Source organism: Hippopotamus amphibius, chromosome 3 (assembly GCF_030028045.1).
Source record: "Hippopotamus amphibius kiboko isolate mHipAmp2 chromosome 3, mHipAmp2.hap2, whole genome shotgun sequence".
Classification (NCBI taxonomy): Eukaryota; Metazoa; Chordata; class Mammalia; order Artiodactyla; family Hippopotamidae; genus Hippopotamus; species Hippopotamus amphibius.
In genome coordinates this window covers 171,443,170-171,468,003 of record NC_080188.1, presented here as the reverse complement: position 1 = coordinate 171,468,003, position 24,834 = coordinate 171,443,170, and the positions used below count along the sequence as shown (strand labels likewise).

The following is a 24,834-nucleotide window of genomic DNA, read 5'->3' as shown; positions in this document are numbered from 1 at the left end:
GACTTCTTTCTAGGTAGCCATATAGGCTGAATGCTAATGGATATACTGTATCCCTCTAAAGTTTCCAGCTTTTGAGCCTAGGAATACCTCAGCCACAGTCATTTTCTCATTGTGAGGATCCCCCACCCCCAACAGTCTTTTACAAATTCCATCGCTTTTTCTTTCCTTCCCTCAGTCTCTGTCTACATGCTGGTCTATATTGGCCTTTTCTCTTCTTCTATCTGTAGGTATCCCTACAACATCACCCTTAGAGCAGTCCTATTAAGAGTGTTGGAACCTACAAGATGAAATTTAGATCAAGAATTTGATTTTACAGAACAAACCTACAAGACATAAGAGAAGCTGTGGCTCCTGTGAAATTCAGTAATGCTTTCATAGGGTAGGTGGTCATCAGTTGTGGTGTTTGCCTTCCCATGTGCTTCCAAAATAATCTGTTTAGTGGCTCAAAATGAGTCCATGAATACTCTTTTAAGTATACTTTTAATGACCATTAAGAAATTGCCTTTGTAGATGTGTTCCTATTAGAAGATTTCTGTTCACTTCCTGATTTAAAAATTGCATGTTGAACCCATCTGAACACATTTTAAAAGGCACCAAGGCTGCTCTATTTCATGTAGCCTTTACTAAAATGGAGACTTATTTACGTAGTGAACTCAACTTCAATCAGTCTTATTCATAACTCAGACCCTAAAATACCGTCTTTTGAGTCACTAAGTTTACTTCAACTCTTTTATGTTCACGGGAAATGGTTTAGTACAGAATAACTTGACCTGGCTGATAAGTTGTCAGTACATGATGTTGCTGTTAGGAGAATTTATTTCTTAGATTGTGTGGTGTCACTTGGAGAAAGATACTAGGGTCTGAGACAAAAGGAGACAGAGACGAAGGGAAAGCAGTTTTTTTCTCACAGAGATATCTAATGGCTGCTGAGAGGTGGAGGTGGGACAGGGCAAAAAGTTCCTTTAAGGCCAGCTCACCGTAGATGCATGTCAGGGTTTAGGAAGAAAGTACTGGATGAGTTCCTGGAGTCCCAGTGCAGGGTCCACTTCATAATCCTTTAAATGGATTTTTGTTATTGTTGTTTTTTAAACTTTTTGTTTTGAGGTAATTACAGATTCACAGGAAGCTGCAAAAAATAGGACAAGGATAATTTTAGATTCACAGTATCAAAACCAGGAAATGGTTGTTTGTACAAGACAGGTCTGTGTAGTTCTGTGACGTTTTATCATATGTGTAGATTTGTCTGACCGCCATCCCCATCAAGATAATATTCCATCACCACGAAGATCTTTGACTTGTGCTACCCCTTTATAGTCACACCCATCCTGCTTCCACCCCACTTCCCACCATCTTTAACTCCTGGCAGCCACTCTGCTGTTCTCTGTCTCTAGAGCCCTGTTTGTTGTTGTATTAGGTGGGATAGTAATTGACATTGTTTCAAAGAGGAAATGTTTTCTGAAGCAGAAACTACTATCCTAAGAAGTTTTTAAGAACCTGCTTATTTCTTCATGTTTTTTAATTGTAAATTTATTTAGGGTGGAGGGCCCCAATGGAATTTTAGTCCATTTGCTCCCAAGTAATGTGACTGGAGGTTCATTCAATCCCTGCCTTCTTTCAGTCTGCTTCCAACAGAGTTTTCTTAAAGGGAAAAAGCATTTTTTCATTAAGTTAATGATGTTGAAATGACCCAAAAATTGGTTGGATTTTTCAAAACCTCTTGGCATTTAAAAGCATTTGAGAAGTCAGAAGAGCATTTAAAAAAATTTTAATGTAAAAAATAAGGCCATAATTCACTAATACCTTCGTCTGGGTTCCTTAAACATAGTAAATTGTAATGATAAAGATAGGAATGAGTTGATATGTCTAAAGCACTTAAAATAGTGCCTGGCACATAGCGATCTCTAGGTTAGTATTAACTGTTGTTTTTAATTGCTGCTGTTAAGACATATGTTCTCAGGAAGAAAGGACTTTTTAAGCACAAAACCAGATTAGATCACACAGAAAAGGACAGGTGTATTGGTTACTTTAAACAAACAAAAGCCAGCCCCACCAGGCACATAAAGAAGATTGGGAAGATGTTCACATAGGTTTATTCAGGTGGTGGGTTTATAGGTGATTTATGGCCCCCCACCCCCATCTTCTATTTAACAAACATGTTTAACAACCATAATTACTCTTACAGTTGGGGAAATTAAAGTATAATATACAGAAAGAGAATTAAATATACCTAGTTTTGATAGGACTCTTGTGAAACCAGCACTCAGTAGTGCTAGTATAAATGATGCAGTATTTTAGAAGGGCAGTTTGACAGGCATCAAGGCCTTGAAAAGGTTCCTACTCTTTGACCTAGTGATTTCACTTGGAAATGATCAGAAATGTCAGAAAAGGTGCAAGAATGTTCATTATTTATTGTGTAACCTTACTTATAATAGGAAAATGGCTTATCAAATGGCTTAATAAGTTTAATAGCAATTTGATAGACACTTTGATTATAGCATTCATGTAAGTTTGGAAATTAGATTAATTGGTTAAAAAACAAGTTCAGAGTTGATGAATTTAATTCTAGGAATTTTGTCTTAAACTATGACATCTTTATAATAGTTGTATAAATGTGCTGTGATTTTTAGAAAGAATAAATGTTTTCTAACAGTTTGATGTTTTTAATATAGTTATCATGTCATTTTTATGTTAATATAATAATCTACCACTAAATATTTTCTGTCTATACAGGGAAATAATGTGAAATGAGCATATATCTAGGCTGAATACCAAGTACCAAAAATTTCTTTTACTGTAGAGTTGCTTCTGTCATTTTTTTTTCCATCAGTGATTTCAAATTTGAAAATTGCAATTGTAGGTTTAAAAAAAGTAATTCATGTCTTCAGAGCATTTACTGTTTACTGTGATGAAGTGATAATTGTCATTTCTTTCTTCAGTATTCCCCATCTCAAGTGCTCAAGCCAGAAACTTGGGAATTTTAGTACTTTTAGATACCTCATTCTTAACTTACACTGTGGATCCAGTTTTTGACCAAGTTCTGCCTACCTCCAAAATATCTTACCAGTTTTTTTCAGTACCCACTGACACTATCCTACTCAAGGGAACGTTCCCTTTTTCTTAAAGTATAACATCACAACTATTTCCTCAATCTTCCCCTGACTCAATTCACTCTTTTTTGTTTCTTTTTTATTTTAAAATTTTATTGAAGGTTTGCATATATCATGTTTAAGAAGCCAAATATTTCCATAAGAGAAGAAAATATAGCAATATTCTGCTGCTCCCACCCTTCCAGCCTCCACCCTTGAGCCCCACACCCATCCAAGTCTCTTAGCTTTTCTTATTTGGAGGAATTTATATCTGTTTTTACAATAATATGTCTAATTGCTTATTATGATTTTTCAGTTTTGGATATGACTTATTGACTTTCTACTGTAGAAGATGATTTCACTCTCTTATTTTCTCTTCCTCTCACATTTGCACAATTTACTTCCTCCTCTTTCCTTTATAGTTATGTCACAATTTTGACATGAACAAATGTTATGGCTCGGCTGTTCTTAAGTGTAGCAACAAACTAAAGTTGAGCCATGATTACTTACTTAAATTTTGTTTTCCTTGAGCTAAATAACTTACTTTAGCTTTCTCTACACTTGTCACTAATTTTTCTTCCAGAAGTGAATGTAGTGAGTGTGCTTTCTCAGTGTGTTCAAACACTCCAGATATAGTTTCATCTTTCAGAGATGTCTCTCTTGGAATTTTCCTCCTTGTTACTTAGCATCTTGACTGTTGTTCTTATGGTCTGCTCACTACTTTGTCCCAGAATCTCCCTTTACTGTTAATGTGGGAATTTTCAATATTTTCTGTTTTGATTCCTCCGTTTCCTGAATCTATCTTGTCTTCCTTTTTCTTACTTTGCCAGTTTGTCCTGATGGAACACATATTCTACTAGCTCTCTGAGATAAGGTGCATACAAGGGAGAGTCTCTGAGACTTTTGTGTCTGAAAATGTCTGTGGAATACTGTCATACTTAACTGATATTTTTGTTGGATATAGAATTCTAGGATAATGAAGTTATTGTTTCAGTTGTCTTTTTTTAAATTAATTAATTAATTTCTTGGCTGTGTTGAGTCTTCATTGCTGCACGTGGGCTTTCTCTAGTTGTGGAGAGTGGGGGCTACTCTTTGCTGTGGTGCACGGGCTCCTCATTGCCGTGGCTTCTCCTGTTGTGGAGCACGGGCTCTAGGTGCGTGGGCTTCAGTAACTGCGTCACATGGGTTCAGTAGTTGTGGCTCACGGGCTCTAAAGCGCAGGCTCAATAGTTGTGGCGCACAGGCTTAGTTGCTCCCTGGCATGTGGGATCTTCCTGGAGCAGGGATCGAACCCGTGTCCCCTGCATTGGCAGGCCGATTCTCAAGCACTGCGCCACCTAGGAAGCCCTGTTTCAGTTGTCTTTTAACTTCTAGGGTTGCTATTGAGATTTCTGATACCTTCTGATCCCTGTTTTTCTGTATATAATCTGTTCTTGTTTTGTCTCATTTTTGAACTAATGGATTTTATGATTTCTTCATCTCCAGTGTGCTACAGTTTTTTGATGCTAGGCCTTGGTTTAAGTCTTTGTTGTTGTTATTTTTCATCTTTTGTAATGGGCATTAGACAGATCTTTTCTTGTCCTTTAAGTTCTGGAGGCATTTTCTTGAATTAGCTTTTTTGTTGTTGTTGTTACTTTCCTCTGTTTTGTCTGTATTCTCTTAAAATTCTTTTTATTATTCAGAAGTTGACTCTAATGGACTCTTCTAATTAACATAATATTTTTGCTCCTACTTTTAGCTTATTTTTTAAACGATTATCACTTTTATCTCACAACTCTTCTGTTGATTTTTAAGATTTCTCTTATTATATTTTCATGCCCGAAAGTTTTATTTTGTTCTCTGAATATTTCTTATTTGTGTCCTTCTGTTTTTGCCATTTAATGGGAGAAATAGCTGTCCAAAAGTAGTGATTATATGGTTTTGTCCTTTTCTTTTCTCAGTTTTCTTTTGTTCTCTGCCCTAACTCAATTTTTACAGTTTTTTTTCTTTTTTCCTATGGATTTCTCTCTCTTTCTGGTGGTGGTGGTTGTATTACAGCAGGGTTCTTAACCTATTTTGAACCTTGAAACTCTTTGGCAAACTGAAACTTCTGGAACTGAACTCTTCTTTAAAATTAAAGGAAATCAGTCCTAATAAATACACTTATTAAAATATCTATAGAAACGGTTCTATGGCAGTGTTAGTGCTTCCTTATTAATATACTGAGTAAGATCTAGAGGCAATGAGGTTATAACTTCAAAGTCGTGATGAGTGTAAATGATATTTTTGAGATATCTGTACCAACTATAATGTGATATGAAAAATCTGTGATTTTTGTTAGTGCCAAAGTCACATGTATCGCCAGTTCTTCTATACTCTGTAGCCTACATGTATAGTTAAAAGGAATGTCATCCACAGCAAACATCATTCTCAATGGTGAAAAACTGAAAGCATTCCCTCTAAGATCAGGAACAAGACAAGGATGTCCACTCTTGCCACTACTATTCAGCATAGTTTTGGAAGTCCTAGCCATGGCAATCAGAGAAGAAAAAGAAATAAGAGGAATCCAAATTGGAAAAGAAGAAGTAAAACTGTCACTGATCACACATGACATTATATTATACATAGAAAATCCTAAAGATGCCACCAGAAAACTACTTGAGCTAATCAATGAATTTGGTAAAGTTGCAGGATACAAAATTAACACAGAAATCTCTTGCATTCCTATACACTAACAATGAAAGATAAGAAAGAGAAATTAAGGAAACAATCCCATTCACCATTGCAACAAAAAGAATAAAATACCTAGGAATGAACCTCACCAAGGAAGTAAAAAACCTGTACTCAGGAAACTATAAGACATTGATGAAAGAAATCAAAGAAGACACAAACAGATGGAGGGACATACCATGTTCTTGGATTAGAAGAATCAACATTGTGAAAATGACTATACTACACAAAGCAATTTACAGATTCAGTGCAATCCCTGTCAAATTACCAATGGCATTTTTCACAGAACTAGAACAAGAAATCTTATGATTTGTATGGAAACGCAAAAGACCCCAAATAGCCAAAGCAGTCTTGAGAAGGAAAGACAGAGTTGGTGGAATCAGGCTTCCTGACTTCAGGCTATACTACAAGGCTACAGTGATCAAGACAGTATGGTACTGGCACAAAAACAGAAAAACAGATCAATGGAACAGAATAGAAAGCCCAGAGATAAACTATGGTCAGCTAATCTATGGACAAAGGAGGCAAGGATATACAGTGGAGAAAAGGCAGCCTCTTCAATAAGTGGTGCTGGGAAAACTGGCCAGCTACATGTAAAAGAATGAAATTAGAACACTTCCTAATACCATACACAAAAATAAACTCAAAATGGATTAAAGACCTAAATGTAAGGCCAGACACTATAAAACTCCTAGAGGAAGACATAGGAAGAACACTCCTCGACGTGAATAACAAGATCTGTTTTGGTCCACCCCCTAGAGTAATGGAAATAAAAAAATAAATAAATAAGTGGGACCTAATAAAACTTCAAAGCTTCTGCACAGCAAAGGAAACTATAAGGAAGACGAAAAGACAGCCCCTCAAAATGGGAGAAGATATTTGCAAATGAATCAACAGACAAAGGATTAATCTCTGGAATATATAAACAATTCATCCAGCTCAATATCAAAAAAACAAACAATCCAATCAGAAAGCGGGCAGAAGACCTAAACAGGCATTTCTCCAAAGAAGACATACGGATGGCCAAGAGGCACATGAAAAGCTGCTCAACGTCACTAATTATTAGAGAAATGCAAATCAAAACGACAATGAGGTATCACCTCACACCAGTTAGAACGGGCATCGTCAGAAAATCTACAAACAGTGAATGCTAGAGAGGGTGTGGAGAAAAAGGAACGCTCTTGCACTGTTGGTGGGAATATAAATTGATACAGCCACTATGGAGAACAGTATGGAGGTTCCTTGCAAAACTAAAAATAGAGTTACCATATGACCCAGCAATCCCACTACTGGGCATATACCCAGAGAACACCATCATTCAAAAAGACACATGCATGCCAATGTTCATTGCAGCACTATTTACAATAGCCAGGACATGGAAGCAACCTAATGTCCATCAACAGATGAATGGATAAAAGAGATGTGGTACATATATCCAATGGAATATTACTCAGCTGTAAAAAGCAATGAAACTGGGACATTTGTAGAGACATGGATGGACCTAGAGACTGTCATGCAGAGTGAAGTGAGTCAGAAAGAGAAAAACAAATATCATATATTAATACATATATGCGGACTAAAGAAAAATGCTACAAATCAACCGGTTTGCAAGGCAGAAAAAGAAACACAGATGTCGAGAACAAACATATGGACACCAAGTGGGGAAAGCAGGGAGGGTTGGGGGGAAGTGAATTGGGAGATTGGGATACCAAATTGTACACTTTAAATATGTGCAGTTTATTGTCTGTTAACTGTATCTCAGTAAAAGTGCTTAAAATAATAAAAATGAAAAGGAATATCATTTCAGTTAGAGGTTTGTGTAAAACAAAAATTTGATTTTTTTTTCTTTTTACGTCCAAATTCTTGTGCCCTTTGAATTCTATTGACAGACCCTGTCGGGGATCAAACACCCCTTTATTAGAGATTTCTTCAAATACCTGGTATCATTGGCTGTCAGCTGAAAGATTAAGGTATTAGGAAGCTGATTGGAAGCTCTGAATGAATGATTGGGGCTTGACAACTAGTACACTTCACTATATGTTGTGGGATGCTCAGGTTTCATTATTTGTAGATAGATCTTTCCTCTTGGGATTCAAATCTTTTCAAAGAAGAGCCCATCATTCTGCATATGGAATCTAAGTCTAATTATCTGTATTCACATAGACAGGTAATTTTGCCCACTTATATTCTAATAAAATTTGCTTTTGTGTTTTAACTGAATGGTTATACTATTAAATGTGTTCATATTAAATAAAATAGTTCTGGGAATGTACACAACTGTCTTTAATGCTTTGAAACCATTAATGCAACAAGAGAACTGGGCTATTCCATAAATAAATTTAGTTTTCAACTTAATTTTTCAGGAGCTTTCAAGTTGTGGATGGAATAAAAAAGAAAAATACAGTTCTGCACCAAATGCAGTTGCCTTCACAAGAAGATTTAATCATGTGAGTTGCTTACAAATTTTTGAAACTTAGTTTCTGAAATTCAGTTCCTCACTATATAATTTTTCATTAAGAAATAGTTTGTTTTACATCAGTTCTAGAGCATTTTCAGCCAATATCTTCAAATGTCTCTCTGCGTGGTCTCAGTGTTTTTCCTTCTGTAATCAGTATTGGAAATTTACTGGAACTTGACATTCTTCCCTACTTGTATCTTAACCTTTCATATTTCATCTATCCCTTTGTGCTCCATTCTGCATGATTTCCTCAGATCTGTATTTCAGGTTACTAATTCTCTTCAGATATGTCAAGTCTGCTTCATATCTGTGTGCTTTTACACTAGTGTCACTTTTTTCGTACTTTTTAAATTTCTTAAATCATTTTCAACTTTTTATTTTATAATTTCTGTTATTATCCAAAGTCCTTGGAGTACTAATTCTCTGTATCTGCTGATCCTTACTCAAAATGGTTTGTTTTCTTATGCATTTTGTAGTTTTGAATTGAGAGCTCACGTTCATTTAAGCTTTAGCTGTAGGAATTTTGCTGCTGTGTAGATTGAGGGTATATACCTTCTAAGAGGCATTTTGTTTGCTTTTGCCGGTACCAAGGGCTGTTACAGAACTAGGACTATTTTTTATGTTATATATTTTGGTCAGAAACATCTGTACTTCTCTGTAGTGAAAGTTTAAACTCCAAATCTAATTAAGGGCAGGTTACAAATTCTTATGAAAGGCTTTTCTCCTTCTGTGTTGTCTCTCTCTGTCAATAAGGGAATTGTTTTAGTCTACTTTTTCACCAAAATTGTAGCCTGTTGAAGATCCCTTAGATAGGAACAGACAGGGGAGGGTAGAGATGTGAGGCCTTATGTTATGACTCTTCTTTTGAAGAGTATTGATTTTTATTTTAGCAGACAGTTAACTTGGCTGGACTCAAATTCTAAATTCTGTCTCTCTTTGGAGAATAGATCACTTCTTTCCAGATTTTGTCCTCATTTGGGCTGCTTAGAGTTTCCCCTGCACGTGCACAGTTGTAAGGTCAGCCAGAGATTTGGATGGAGTTTTTATATAGATTTGGAGGATTTTTCTCACCTTTCCAGAATTTCCCCGCTCACTTTCTAGCCAATTGTCCTCTGACTTTTGAAGCCATTAAGACTGTGGCCTTCTGCTTGAGTTTTTGGTGCTCCACATTGTAACTGGTGAATGTAGTCAGACAATAGACTTTATAAGTGCAAATCTTACCCAGTACATCTTACTTTCAAAGATCTGTTCTCCAGTTTCTGCCTTCTTTTGGTTCCTCTCTTGTGCTTCTAAATAGTTGTTTTTATAATTTGTAATTATAATCAGATGAGCATTTCCAAAGATACCTGCTTTTCCACATTACCAAAAATGGAACTCTCCCCCATCCTTTTGAAACTATGCTTTTTTATTGAGTATCAAAACAGTAACATACACTGCAGGGAAACTGAAAAAATGTTGAAATGTGTAAACAGATGGGAAGGTAGAAATCACCCAGAGGTGACTGTTGTTAACATTTTTAGTATATATTCTTCCGTTCTTTATTTTTTTGTTACTCTAATAGAAATCATGCTATACATGTATTTACAGTCCTATTGTCTTAATATACCATAACATGATTTTACTTTATCATAAAATCACTTTGAAAACATTTTATGTATCTGTGTAATCTCCTGTGACTTGACTCTATCATAATTTTAATAATCACTCTATTTTGGCTATTTCTCCGATAACTTGTATTCATACCTTCTGGCCAATGGCTTCCTGATTTTTTTAATTGGGGGAAGCGTTGTCTAAGTTTCTTTTAAATGTTACCTTTAGATAATTGGAATTTGACTAGTAATTGGAAATTAATGTTTTTAGGAATTATAATGATTTTAGTTATTTATAAAAAGACTCCCTCTTGAAAATATTTATAGATGTAATTATATATTGTCCATGAGTTGCTTCACAGTATTAATGGGGCACTTGAGGGTAGGGTGAGGGTGGAGGTGTGAAAGCTTGGCCGAAACTTGGTTGTTGAAGCTGATTGATGTGTACTGGGGACTTCATTATTATCATCTGTTTAGTTCAGTATACATTTAAGGATTTCCATGATAAAAAGTTAAGAAACTATCTTTAAAGCTTAACATACGTTTGGCTGCAAATAAAAGGTTTTCATAACGCTTCTATATGATTATTAAACCCCGAATAAAGCAACTACAGTTAAAAATAGCCTATGAATAAAATTTTTCTAGGATTTACTTTTTAATGAAATATTTGATACATTTCTAAGAATGTGTTAAATGTCTGTTTGAATCTTATGAAATTGCCAATATTTGACCACTTGTAGCCTACAGACCTGGCAAGTTCATATGGTTAATCTAATATGTATTAGGAAGTATTCTAATAAATAACTGTGAATTCACCACCTAAACTGAGAAATAGAATATTACCAAAACTGTTGAAGAATTTTACATATTCTTTGCTCTATCCTCACTTCAGGGGTAACCATTATCTGAAAATTATTTTTCTTCTTCCTTTTGTATTTTTTTTAAACTTGATTTAAATTTTTTTTTAACTCTTCTTATAATTCCCACATGTATAGATTTACCAGGAATATTTGTATCCCTAAACAGCATGTTGTATAATCTTGCTTGTTTTTCATCTTCGAAAAATATATCATCAGACTATAGGTAGTCTTCTGTGGTTGACTTTTTTTATGTGTTTCTCTGCTGTATCCTTGGTGATGTATGTAGTTCTTGTTTATTGATTTTCAGTGCTGTCTTCTAGCATTTCATTGCTTGAATGTATCAGAAAGAATTTGTTATTCTTTTGAGGATGGACATGGGATGCGTCTCCTGATTTTTAGCTGTTAGGAAGAATGTTGCTGTGAATATTCTAGGAATCTTTTTGGTGCCCATGTGCAGTAGTTTTCTCTAGGCAGGGGCTTTCAAAATTTTTTGACTGTGACCCACAATAAGATAAAATATTTTACATTGCAACTCAATACAGAAATTAAAGTTTTCTGAAATAATATTTACTTGTATTAGATAATATGTACTTTGATCTTTTTCTGCTAAAAAAAAAAAAAGCAGTTGAAAAACATTGCTGCTTAGACTTACATCCATCATAAAATGGGTGAAAAACGCTGTGATTTGTTTAAAAAATATGTGCGTAGGTGTAAAGTTTGTGTCATAAAGAGTATATCCATGTTTAACTGCACAAGACAGTGTCTAATTTTTTTTCAAAATGATTGTACCAATTTGCAGTGAGCTTTCATTACTGCATATCTTTATCAACACTTGGTATCATCAAACTTTGCAATCTAATTTGTATAAAATGACTTCAGCTTTCATTTTCATTCAGTTAAATATTTATTAAGCTCTTACTATGTCCTGGGCATTGATCTTGATGTTTGGGATATATTAGTGAATAAGAAAAAGAGAGATCACTCTCTTCATGGACCTTTTCATTCAAGTTCTTCCTAATTTTAATTTCACATTTTTTTTTTTTTTCATTTTCAGAGGTTCTGTCATTTTCAGATCTCTCTGGTCATTTGTAGTATTCTATTATTTCTTACTTTAAACTACTTATTGTAAAATAAAACATGGAGACCGAAAAAAAAAAAACAACCCAGAAAACAAATTCATGGTTTAATGAAAGTTTTACTAACTACCCTAGAAACCCCTCCATGTGTCTCATCTCAGTCCACACCCTTTCTTCCTCCAACAATAACCACTGTCTTGACTTTTATAATATTCACTGTCTTGTGTTTTGTAGTTTTATCACATAAATGTGATACCTGGTTTAGCTTTGCCGGTTTTTTTAATTTGCTAAATGTTTATGACTTTTTAATTTACAATTTCTCCCTTTGTTCTTTTCCTTACTCTTTACCTGTGGAGGAACCTCTGGAGTCTGCCACCATCTAGACTGCATTCAGTGCAGTTTAATATGTTCTATGTTTTCTGGAAATCAGCTGCTGGTTCCAGAGGTTCAGTTGGGTTCAGTGCCTTTGGCAGGAGTCTAGGTTGTGTTGGGTTTTTTCAACAGATCGTTTTTGTGACGTTAGCAGTTGTCTAGATCCATTATTTGAGGTTGTTAAAAGGTGAATTCTCGTTTCATTCTTTTTTATTTATTAGTGGGAATGCATTTATAAAGAGACATTTTTTCCCTCACCTAGTATTTGCATACCCAGAGGTGCATTTCCTATAGGCAAAGGATAAATATTTGATTTTTTTCTCTTTATTTAGCAGTTTTGAAGGTACTGAATTGGTATTCTGTCATCCTTCAACAATGACCAAGTAGTTTAATTTTATTTTAAACTCATAAATGTAAACATATATGATGTTTTTCAACTCATTGCAATTATTATCCTTATTGAAACTCATATTGTCCCATCTTGGCCAGTGGACGTCTCTTCAGGTTGGCTTTTATGTCCTTTTTCATGACCCTGGTAATCTTGTAACAGTTTCTTTTCTATTTGTATGCAAAGATGTTGCGTGTTCATTTTGTCAATTATCTGCACTCTGCCTGGAATCAACATTTCTTTAGTAAACCTTGGTTTCTTATAGTGGGAAATGGACCTGGATGCTAGAAATGCTCATTGCTATTAGGGTGACCATAATTTCTAGGCCTTTTCAGCAGATGTATATAGATGGATATCTATATATCATATACGCACTTCTATACACATGAAATTATTTAAAGATAAAATATCTGATGACTTCATACTGATACTTCAAATTCATGACCAGAGTTTTACTTCACCTCTTCCATATTATATCTGGATATCCTTTCTCCCATACCCACAACCTGGTTTTCAAGGAACACAGGGCATGATACAGTATCCTGTAAGTGACTCATTTGCTTTAGGCTACATAGCAAATAATGGTCTCAGAATAACAATACTAATACCAGTAATACTCCTATAAACAGGTAAGTATATGTTTTGCAGATGTTCTGTTTTTTATAATTATATATATTATCTGGGCATATAGGCATTATAGAACGTGCTCTCCTTTTAACCCTCATTACTCGTATTTCTGTGAATAAGTGTATATTTAATGCTGACTCGCATCCTTATGTTGATGTTTCTCAAGTTGTTTGATTGTCTTAAAGCTTGTTCTCCAGGTAATTATTCAGGAAGAGTTCATAGGAATAAGAATTCTTGAATTCTTACACGTTGACAAGTTTGCCTGTCCTTTGTATGGAGTTTTTTTTCCTTGATAATATTTGATATAGTACTCCATTTATTTCTGGCAAAGTGTTGCTATTGAAAAGTCTGATGATAATTAAATTTTACTTTCCCTAAAAATCACTTTTTCTTTTTGTCTTGGCCTAAAGATTTTTTTCTTTTAAGTCTAGTAAGTTAATTAAACTACGCCTCACTGTTGATCATTCTGGGGCAGTATACTCAGGTGTAGTTGGCTTTAGCTGGGACTGTCAACTGGGGAGCACCTACACTTAGCCTTTCTGCCATGGTTGGTCTCAGGGTAGTTGGACTTCTTACATGGTAGTTTAGGAATCCCAGAGAGAATGTTCCAGCAATCAAGGCAGGGGCTGCATGTTCTTTTATGACTTGTTCCTGGAAGTCAGGATCAGTTTTGTTAATTTTTTTTTAATTTTTATTTTATAAATTTATTTGTTTATTGGATGCATTGGGTCTTTGTTGCTGCGTGGGCTTTCTCTAGTTGTGGAGAGCGGGGGCTACTCTTCATTGCGGTGCGTGGGCTTCTCATTGCAGTGGCTTCTCTTTTTGCAGAGCACGGGCTCTAGGCAGGTGGGCTTCAATAGTTGTGGCACACAGTCGTAGCTGCTCTGCCACATGTGGGATCTTCCCGGATCAGGGATTAAAACCTGTGTTCCCTGCATTGGCAGATAGGTTCTTAACCACTGTGCCACCAGGGAAGTCCCAATTTTGTTAATTTTCTATTCCCTGAAGCAGTCATGAGCTTATCTAGGTTTAATGAGAGGTGACATACCCCCAACTTTCAATGTGAGGAGTGACAGAGAATTTGTGGCCATGTTTTTAAATTACCCATAGTATTTGTCTTAAAATTTGACATTAAATTTAATTAAGTCAATGATCATGCAGTTTAGATTGAATCATAATTAATATTTGCTAAGGTTGTTAAGATATCTAAAGCATAACTTTGGATATATTTTAGAAGTAAACTCTTAGAATCAGGGATAATTATTGCCATTAGTACCTCAAATATAGTAACAAATGTAAAGATGGCTTTGTAAAATATATACATTTTACATTTATATATACACTTGTAAAATATAAATTTTGACAGTTTGTTTATAGATGAAAGTTGCAAGTAAAATCTGAAATATTTCTCACCAAGAAAAGGTGACAAAATATGAGGAAATGGCTTTATCCTTTGCACTAAGATTTCTAACTACATCCTAATTTTAAATTTGTATAATTTTGAACCAACTGATAGTGCTTTGATTTTGCTTTCATAGCACATAAATTAAAATGTTACATACATATTACTTTATATCATGTGATAAGCACACTATTTTCACCAGAATAGAGCATGTTAGTAATGTTAAAGATCTAGTCTGCTTTCTGATGAATGATTTTTCATGTTTTTTGGAAGAAATCTTGAATATTGTTTCATTGAATTAGAAAGCATTACCTAATTTTTAAAAATACAGTCTTAATTTTAGAATGACATATTTTTCTTTGATATTTTATATTTCATTTTATTCATACCAGGAAAACCATACTTGAGGTTCTTTACACTTATGATTCTACTCAGTGTGAATAAATGGCAGCATGGGATTACACAGCCACAGAAAAACATACTATAAGTAGCATGTTTTACAATGTCTGATCTTAGAGCTTATCTAATTCTGCCAGTGTTTCAAAATAAGCAAAAAACACTTGTGTAGTGTTCATGTTGCATCACTCTAGTTTATTGCATTCTCTTTTCCTTCAAAATTTATATTAGCTTTTACAAATTAAAAATTGTAGTGATGTTTTTATGTGTGTGTACACACATATATACATATTTGTGTGTGTGTCTATATATGCAGCATTTGAAGATTGGTTATGTCCTGGTGGTGAGTCAAGAGAATGAGAAAGTATTGTTTTTAAACAGCTATCAGTAGTTCCTCAAGTAGCTCTTGTCATTAATTTGATCCTAGTAAGGAAAGAATCTTGCCATTCAACTATTTTTAATTTTTATTTGCAGGTAAGCTTTTGGGTTGTTAGAGAGATTCTTCACGCTCAAACATTAAAAATTAGAGCCGAAGTTTTGAGCCACTATATTAAAACTGCTAAGGTAAGACAAACTTGTGTTTTTATGTTGAGTTCAATCATTTAGCAATACTTATAAGTAAATATTTGCCTGTGACACTATTTTCACTATTTATTGACATTGGAAAATAAGGCCTACTGATAAGTCCATTTTTTAAATTGAATGCCTGTTTCGTTTGCCTTTTCTTTTATTCCTGCTATCCTCCTCCCCTTTCTTTTATACTTTTCCTCCCTCTCTCAGAGAAGCTGAATTATATGATATTTGACTGGGCAGGGGTCAGATTATGATAAAGTTTAATATTTATAATATTTAATATTCTGCAGGTGATTGAAAAAGTCTTATAGGATTAAGTAGGAAAATACTTTATCAGTTATTTGCCTTTGAAATAGATTACTCTGCCAACCATATGGAGAGTGATAAGACTTTATTTTTAAAAAAAATAGTATATAAAAAAATTTTTTTAGTAAAAAAATTTTTAAAAAGTATAAATACATTAATTGAGTAGCATAGATAATAGATGCAGCACAAGACATAGAACGTGAATTTCAAGGATAGTCAAAATTTAGAGAGGAGGATGGAATAGGACATTGCATAAGAGGATACCAAGATTTTTTTAAAATTTGTAACAACTCCAAATTTATGTTAAAGAGGTAAAATTTTGCCACATCCTTCATTATTCTTATAATAAATGCATAACTTATCTCACCTGTGAATGAAGGAAGATGGAATAAAATGAGGGTATCATTTTTACAATTGTAAATTATTGCAATTATTGTAAAATTGTAATTATTGTAAGTCATAACTCTTCCATATTTTCCTTGCACGCCTGGGAGCAATTGTATTCTAACATTCTGTGGCACTAGGTGGCGGAGCTAGCCTTCTGAAAATCTGACATTTTGTGGAAGTGTCATAAAATTTTTAAACATCCTTTGTGGTATGTTAGATAAATATTGGATTTTAGCTAATAGAAGTCCATGATTTTTCTCCATAGATCCTGAATTTGCATTATGATTTTCTGGTATTTTTGTTAGTTTTTTTTATGTATTTGTTGTATGTTCCTCTCAAAACCACCAAATTTTGTCCATCAAACCTGCCAGTATCCTCATCAAATAATCCAGTTCAGATTCTTAGACTTTGAGTTATTTTTGATAGTGCTTACTTTCATCGCAAGCCCTAAATTCATAATTTTTTTGGCCTCATTACTGACTCTTAAATCCCTCTAGTCTGACTCGCATTCTGTTTTTAGCTTGTTATAAAACTGGCAAGTCTTTCTTTTCTTTTAGTAGGTTGTTTCAGTTAAGGTTCTGTAGAGACAGAAAAAAAATATGCATATACATATGTATATGTACATAATGTATAAAAAGATTTAAGAAATTATCTCGTGTGATTGGGTGGGGGGAAACTGGCAAATATGAAATCTGTAGGGCAGACAGCCCAGAAACTCGCACAGGAGTTTTTAGATTTTTGCTGTTATAAATACCACTGCTTATAAAGCATTCTTGTATGAGTCTTTTGGTGCTCAATTGCAGGTTAAAACCCTAGAAACAGAGAGAGAAAAGACCAATTAGACCAATAGCTTTCATTGAATCTGATGAGAAAGAACATTTTTGTGTATTGGCTATTTAGGTTTTCTCTCCTGAAATGTCTGTTCAAGACCTTTGAACAATTTTCTATTATAGTATTGGTCTTTGATTTTTATACCAGTTTTAAAAATATAATTCCAGATACTAAAGATCTTTGCTATATTCTTTGCATACATTTTCCTATTTGTGACTTGTCTTACAACTCTTTTCATATTATCTTTTGATGTAGATGCTCTTAACTTTAATGTATTAATCCTTAACTTTTATTTTCTTATTTAAGAAGATCTCATTTAAAATATCTTACTCTAACCTCTGAGAAAATCTTTGATATTCTTTGATATCAAAGATTTTTTCTTACATTATTCTTGAAAAGTTCTATAGCTTTGATTTTGGTATTTAATTCATCTGAAATTTTAGATATAACATGTATGAATTATAGATTCCAGTTCATATTTTTCCATGTGAGTAAGCATTTTGGCACCATTTTTAAAATCTTTTTTTAAAAGCTATATTTTATTTTGTCTGGAAGCATCTTTATGTCACCCTTGTTCTTGAAAAATACTGTTCCACACTTACAGTTGTGTTTGTTTTTGTTTTCTTATTAGTCATCTATTTTATGCATATTAATGTATATATGACAATCCCAATCTCCCAATTCATCCCATCCCAAACCCCCCCCTCCCCCTGCTTTCCCCTCTTGGTGGCCATATGTTTGTTCTCTACATCTGTGTCTCTATTTCTGCCTTGTAAACCGGTTGATCTGTACCGTTTTTCTAGATTCTACATATATGCATTAATATACGATATTCGTTTTTCTCTTTCTGACTCACTTCACTCAGTATGACAGTCTCTAGGTCCATCCACATCTCTACAAATGACCCGTTCCTTTTTTATGGCTAAGTAACATTCCATTGTATATATATATATATATATGTACTACATCTTCTTTATCCATTCGTCTGTTGATGGACATTTAGGTTGCTTCCATGACCTGGCTATTGTAAAACAGTGCTGCAATGAACATTATGGTACATGTTTCTTTTTGAATTATGGTGTTCTCTGGGTATATGCCCAGCAGTGGGATTGCTGGGTCATATGGTAACTCTATTTTTAGTTTTGCAAGGAACCTCCATACTGTTCTCCATAGTGGCTGTATCAATATACATTCCCACCAACAGTGCAAGAGCATTCCTTTTTCTCCACACCCTCTCCAGTATTTACTGTGTGTAGATTATCTGATGGTGCCCGTTCTAACTGGTGTGAGGTGATACCTCATTGTCGTTTTGATTTGCATTTCTCTAATAATTAGTGATGTTGAGCAACTTTTCATGTGCCTCTTGGCCATCTATATTTCTACTTTGGAGAAATGCCTGTTTAGATCTTCCACCCATTTTTTGATTGGGTTGCTTGTGTTTTTGATATGGAGTTGCATGAACTGTTTATATGTTTTGAAGATTAATAATTTGTTGGTTCATTTGCAAATATTTTCTCCCATTCTGAGGGTTGTCTTTTCATCTTGCTTATAGTTTCCTTTGCTGTGCAGGAGCTTTGAAGTTTCATTAGGTCCCCCTTATTTATTTTTGTTTTTATTTCCATTATTCTAGGGGGTGGATCAAAAAAGATCTTGCTGTTATTTACATTGAAGAGTGTTCTTCCTATGTTTTCCTCTAGGAGTTTTATAGTGTCTGGCCTTACATTTAGGTCTTTAATCCATTTTGAGTTTATTTTTGTGTATGGTGTTAGGAAGTGTTCTAATTTCATTCTTTTACATGTAGCTGTCCAGTTTTCCCAGCACCACTTATTGAAGAGGCTGCCTTTTCTCCACTGTATATCCTTGCCTCCTTTGTCCATAGATTAGTTGACCATAGGTGTGTGGGTTTATCACTGGGCTTTTTATCCTGTTGCATTGATCTGTATTTCTGTTTTTGTGCTAGTACCATACTGTTTTGATGATTATAGCTCTGTAGTATAGTCTGAAGTCAAGGAGTCTGATTCCTCCAGCTCCATTTTTTTTTTCTCAAGATTGCTTTGGCTATTTGAGGTCTTTTGTATCTCCATACAAATGTTAGAATTTTTGGTTCTGTAAAAAAAATGCCATTGGTAATTTGATAGGGATTCCGTTGAATCTGTAGTTTACTTCAGATAGTATAGTCATTTTCATGATGTTGATTCTTCCAGTCCAACAACATGGTATATCTCTCCATCTGTTTGTGTCGTCTTTGATTTCTTTCATTAGTGTCTTATAGTTTTCTGAGTACAGGTCTTTTACCTCCTTAGTTAGGTTTATGCCTAGATATTTTATTCTTTTTGTTGCAATCGTGAATGGGATTGTTTCCTTAATTTCTTTTTCTGATCTTTCGTTGTTAGTGTATAGAAATGCAAGAGATTTCTGTGTGTTAATTTTGTATTCTGCAGCTTTACCAGATTCATTGATTAGCTCAAGTAGTTTTCTGATGGCAGCTTCAGGATTTTCTATGTATAGTTTTTTCCAGTTTGGATTCCTTTTATTTCTTTTTCTTCCCTGATTGCTGTGGCAAGGACTTCCAAAACTATGTTGAATAGTAGTGGCAAGAGTGGACATCCTTGTCTTGTTCCTGATCTTAGAGGGAATGCTTTTAATTTTTCACCATTAAGAATGATGTTTGCTGTGGGTTTGTCACATATGGCCTTTATTATGTTGAGGTAGGTTCCCTCTATGCCCACCTTCTGGAGAGTTTTTATCATAAATGGGTGTTGAAGCTTTTGTCAGAAGCTTTTTCTGCATCTATTGAGATGATCACATGGTTTTTATTCTTCAATTTGTTAATATGGTGTATCACATTGATTAATTTGTGTATATTGAAGAATCCTTGCATCCCTGCAGTAAATCCCACTTGCTCATGGTGTATGATCCTTTTAATGTGTTGTTGAATTCTGTTTGCTAGTATTTTGTTGAGTATATTTGCATCTATATTCATCAGTGATATTGGTCTGTAGTTTTCCTTTTTTGTAGTATCTTTGTCTGTTTTTGGTTCTTTTGTTTTTTGTTTTTTTTGTGGTGCACGGGTTTAGTTGCTCCGTGGCATGTGGGATCTTCCTGGAGCAGGGATCAAACCTATGTCCCCCACATTGGCAGGTGGACTCTTAACCACTGCGCCACCTAAGAAGCCCTTTTTGTGTGGTTTTGGTATCAGGGTGATGGTGGCTCATAGAATGAATTTGGAAGTGTTCCTTCCTCAGCAATTTTCTGGAAGAGTTTGAGAAGGATGGGTGTTAGCTCTTCTCTACATGTTTGATAGAATTCACCTGTGAAGCCCTCTGGTCCTGGACTTTTGTTTGTTGGAAGACTTTTAATCACAGTTTCAATTTCATTACTTGTGATTGGTCTGTTCATCTATTTCTTCCTGCTTCAATCTTGAAAGGTTATACCTTTCTAAGAATTTGTCCATTTCTTCCAGTTCATCCATTTGATTGGTGTATAGTTGCTTGTAATAGTCTCCTATGATGCTTTTTATTTCTGTGGTGTGTCCGTTGTAACTTCTGGTTCATTTCTCTTTTTTTCTTTCTTTTTTTTTTCTTGGTTCATTTCTAATTTTATTGATTTGAGTTCTCTCCCTTCTTTTTCTTTATGAGTCTGGCTAATGGTTTATCAATTTTGTTTATCTCTCTCGAAGAACCAGCTTTTAGTTTTATTGATCTTTGCTATTGTTTTCTTTGTTTCTATTTCATTTATTTCTGCTCTGATCTTTATGATTTCTTAGTTTCTTTCCTTCTTTCTTTCTTTCTTTCTTTCTTTCTTTCTTTCTTTCTTTCTTTCTTTCTTTCTATTTATTGGCTGTGTTGGGTCTTCATTGCTGCTTACAGGCTTTCTCTAGGTGCAGCAAGCAGGGGCTACTCTTCGTTGTGGTCCACGGCCTCCTCATTCTGGTGGCCTCTCCTGTTGTGAAGCATGGGCTCTCAGTGCATGAGCTTCAGTAGTAGTGGCACGTGAGCTCAATGGTTGTGGCTCATGGTCTGTAGAGTGCAGGCTTAGTGGTTGTGGCACATGAGCTTAGTTGCTCCATAGCATGTGGGAACCTCCCGGACCAGGGATCAAACCTGTGTCCCCGTCTTGGTAGATGGATTCTCAACCACTGTGCCACCAGGGAAGTCCCTGATGTTTATGATTTCTTTCCTTCTACTAACTTTGAGTTTTGTTTGTTCTTCTTTCTCTAGTTCCTTTAGGTGTAAGTTTAGATTGTTTATTTGGGACTTTTCTTGTTTCTTGAGGTAGGATTGTATTGTGCTATAAACTTCCCTCTTAGAACTGCTTTTGCTGCATCACATAGGTTTTGGATTGTTGTGTTTTCATTGTCATTTGTCTCTAGGTATTTTTTGATTTCCTCTTTCATTTCTTCAGTGATCTCTTGGTTATTTAGTAGCGCATATTGTTTAGCTTCCATGTGTTTGTGGGGTTTTTTTTACAGTTTATTTCCTGTCATTTATTTCTAATCTCATAGTGTTATGGTCGGAAAAGGTGTTTGATACAATTTCAGTTTTCTTAAATTTACCGAGGCTTGATTTGTGACCCAAGATGTGATCTATCCTGGCGAATGTTCCATTTGCACTTGAGAAGAAAGTGTAATCTGCTGTTTTCAGATGGAATGACCTATAAATACCAATTAAATCTATCTGGTCTATTGTGTCATTTAAAGCTTGTGTTTCCTTATTAATTTTCTGTCTTGATGAGCTGCCCATTGGTATAAGTGGGGTGTTAAAGTCCCCCACTATTGTGTTACTGTCTTTCCTCTTTTATAGTTAGCATTTGCCTTATGTATTGACGTATTCCTATATTGGGTGCATATGTATTTACAATTATTATATCTTCTTCTTGGCTGATCATTATGTAGTGGCCTTCCTTGTCTCTTGTAACATTCTTTATTTTCAAGTCTACTTTATCTGATGTGAGTATTGCTCCTCTGGCTTTGTTTTGATTTCCATTTGCATAGAATATGTTTTTCCAACCTCTCACTTTCAGACTGATTGTGTCCCTAGGTCTGAAGTGGGTCTCTTGTAGACAGCATATATATGGGTCTTGTTTTTGTATCCATTCTGCCAATCTGTGTCTTTTAGTTGGTGCCTTTAGTCCGTTTACATTCAAGGTAATTGTCAATAGGTATGTTCCTATTACCATTTTCTTAATTGTTTTGTTTTTGTTTCTGTAGGTCCTTTTCTTCTCTTATGTTTCCCACTTAGAGAAGTTCCTTTAGCATTTGTTGTAAGGCTGGTTTGGTGGTGCTGAATTCTCTTAGCTGTTGCTTGTCTGTAAAGCTTTTTGATTTCTCCGTTGAATCTGAATGAGATCCTTGCTGGATAGAGTATTCTTGGTTGTAGGTTTTTCTCTTTCATCACTTTAAGTATATCATGCCACTCCCTTCTGGCTTGCAGAGTTTCTGCTGAGAAATCAGCTGTTACCCTTATGGGAGTTCCCTTGTATGTTATCTGTCATTTTTCCCTTGTTGCTTTTAATAACTTTTCTCTGTCTTTAATTTTTGTCAATTTGACTACTATATGTCTTGGCATGTTTTTCCTTGAGTTTATCGTGCCTGGGACTCTCTGCGCTTCCTGGACTTGGGTGGCTATTTCCTTTCCCATGTTAGGGAAGTTTTCAACTAGAGTCTCTTCCAATATTTTCTCAGGTCCTTTCTCTCTGTCTTCTCCTTCTGGGACCCCTATAATGCAAATGTGAGTGTGTTTAATGTTGTCCCAGAGGCCTCTTAGGCTGTCTTCATTTCTTTTCATTCTTTTTTCTCTATTCTGTTCCATGGCAGTGGTTTCTATCATTCTGTCTTCCAGGTCACTTATCCGTTCTTCTGCCTCAGTTATTCTGCTAGTGTATTTTTCCTTTCAGTTATTGTATTGCTTATCTCTGTTTGTTCTTTAATTCTTCTAGGTCTTCGTTAAACATTTCTTGCATCTTTTCAGTCTTTGCATCCAGTCTTTTTCCGAGGCCCTGGATCATCTTCACTGTCATTATTCTGAATTTTTCTGGAAAGTTGCCTGTCTCCACTTCATTTAGTTGTTTTTCTGGGGTTTTATCTTCCTTCATCTGGTACAATGTCCTCTGTCTTTTCATTTTGTCTACCTTTCTGTAATTGAGGTTTTCATTCCATAGACTGCAGGATTGTGGTTCTTCCTGCTACTGCTGTCTGTCCTCTGGTGGATGAGGCTATCTAAGAGGCTTGTGCATGCTTCCTGATGGAAGGGACTGGTGATGGGTAGAGCTGGCTGTTGCTCTGGTGGGCAGAGCTCAGTAAAACTTTAATCTGCTTGTCTGCTTATGGGTGGAGCTGAGTTCCCTCCCTGTTGGTTGTTTGGCCTGAGGCAACTCAGCACTGGAGCTTACAGGCTCTTTGGTGAGGCTGATGGCGGACTCCAGGAAGGCTTATGCCAATCAGTACTTCCCAGAACTTCTGCTGCCAGTGTCCTTGTCCCTGCCCCCTGCCCCCTGCCTCTGCAGGAGACCCTCCGACACTAGCAGGTGGGTCTGGCTCAGTCTCCTGTGGGGTCACTGCTCCTTCCCTCTGGGTCCTGGTACACACACTACTTTGTGTGTGCCCTCCAAGAATGTAGTCTCTGTTTCCCCTGGTCCTGTGGAATTCCTGCAGTCAAATCCTGCTGACCTTCAAAGTCTGATTCTCTGGAGATTCCTCCTCCCCTTGTCAGACTCCCAGGTTGGGAAGCCTGACGTGGGGCTCAGAATCCTCACTCCAGTGGGTGGACTTCTTTGGTATAATTGTTTTCCAGTTTGTGAGTCGCCCACCCAGCAGTTATGGAATTTGACTTTATCGTGATTTCACCCCTCCTACCATCTCATTGCAGCTTCTCCTTTGTCTTTGGATGTGGGGTATCTGTTTTGGTGAGTTCCAGTGTCTTCCCATTGATGATTGTTTAGCAATTAGTTGTGATTCTGGTGCTCTCACAAGAGGGAGTCACAGTTTTTTGGGCGTTTGTGGGTTGTTTTTTTTGTTTTTTTTTTTTGGTTTTTTTTATTTACTTGGGATTTCTTGAACTTCCTAGCCCTGGGAGTTAGTGTCTCTCAGTAATTTGGGAAAATAATCCACCATTCTCTCTCATTATTTTTTATCATATCCTTCTGAAGCTCCATTTAGATAAATGTTGGCCTTTTTTGCTCTACCTTTTGTTCTTAACTTCTATTTCACATTTTTGAAAACACTCTTTGGCTTTTATGTTGCTTTCTGGATAATGCCCTTATTTTTAATCTTCATTTTATTTGAGGCCAATACCTGATGTTATCCATTTGTGAATTCTTGCTTCCTTGTGTCCCCCACTCCCTTTTTTTTTTCACTTTTCATATTTCCTGAAATTTTATGAGGATTCTTTGAGACCTGAGTTAAGATGGTATTAGTTAGGATTCTTCAGAGGAATAGAACTGCTCACCTTTCCTTGGTTCTCATATTCAAAACAGGCCATTTTTGCCTTGGAGTCTCTTGATGGTGACTACAGTTTTAGATAATAAGACCATTGAGATGTAAGCATCAGATAGTTTGAACAAACCTGGGCAATTAGCAATAATTTGACAAAAATAGTAGATCTCTCAGTAAACTGATGGCACCTAGCGTTAGATGGGAGTCTCCTGCATAGAGGCTGTAAAAAACAAGGTCTAATATTGGGAAGCAGGTGGATGTCCCAGCAGAACAAGGAACAAAGGATTTGAGGACTCAGGCAGGAGGAAGCAGGAAATTAAGGAGGGCTATGGAGAGGAGGTT

General features: G+C 35.5%; 1 protein-coding gene across 5 annotated transcripts in view; it reads left to right on the top strand.

Moving 5' to 3' along the window:
- RALGPS2 (Ral GEF with PH domain and SH3 binding motif 2) overlaps positions 1–24,834 on the top strand; it is a 157,525-nt gene that overhangs the window by 56,861 nt on the left and 75,830 nt on the right. For all 5 annotated transcript variants that reach the window (XM_057728961.1, XM_057728960.1, XM_057728963.1 and 2 more), the window contains 2 exons: positions 8,159–8,242; positions 15,438–15,527. In XM_057728961.1, coding sequence (XP_057584944.1) covers positions 8,159–8,242; positions 15,438–15,527 — 174 coding nt within the window. The remainder of the gene's footprint in view (positions 1–8,158; positions 8,243–15,437; positions 15,528–24,834) is intronic.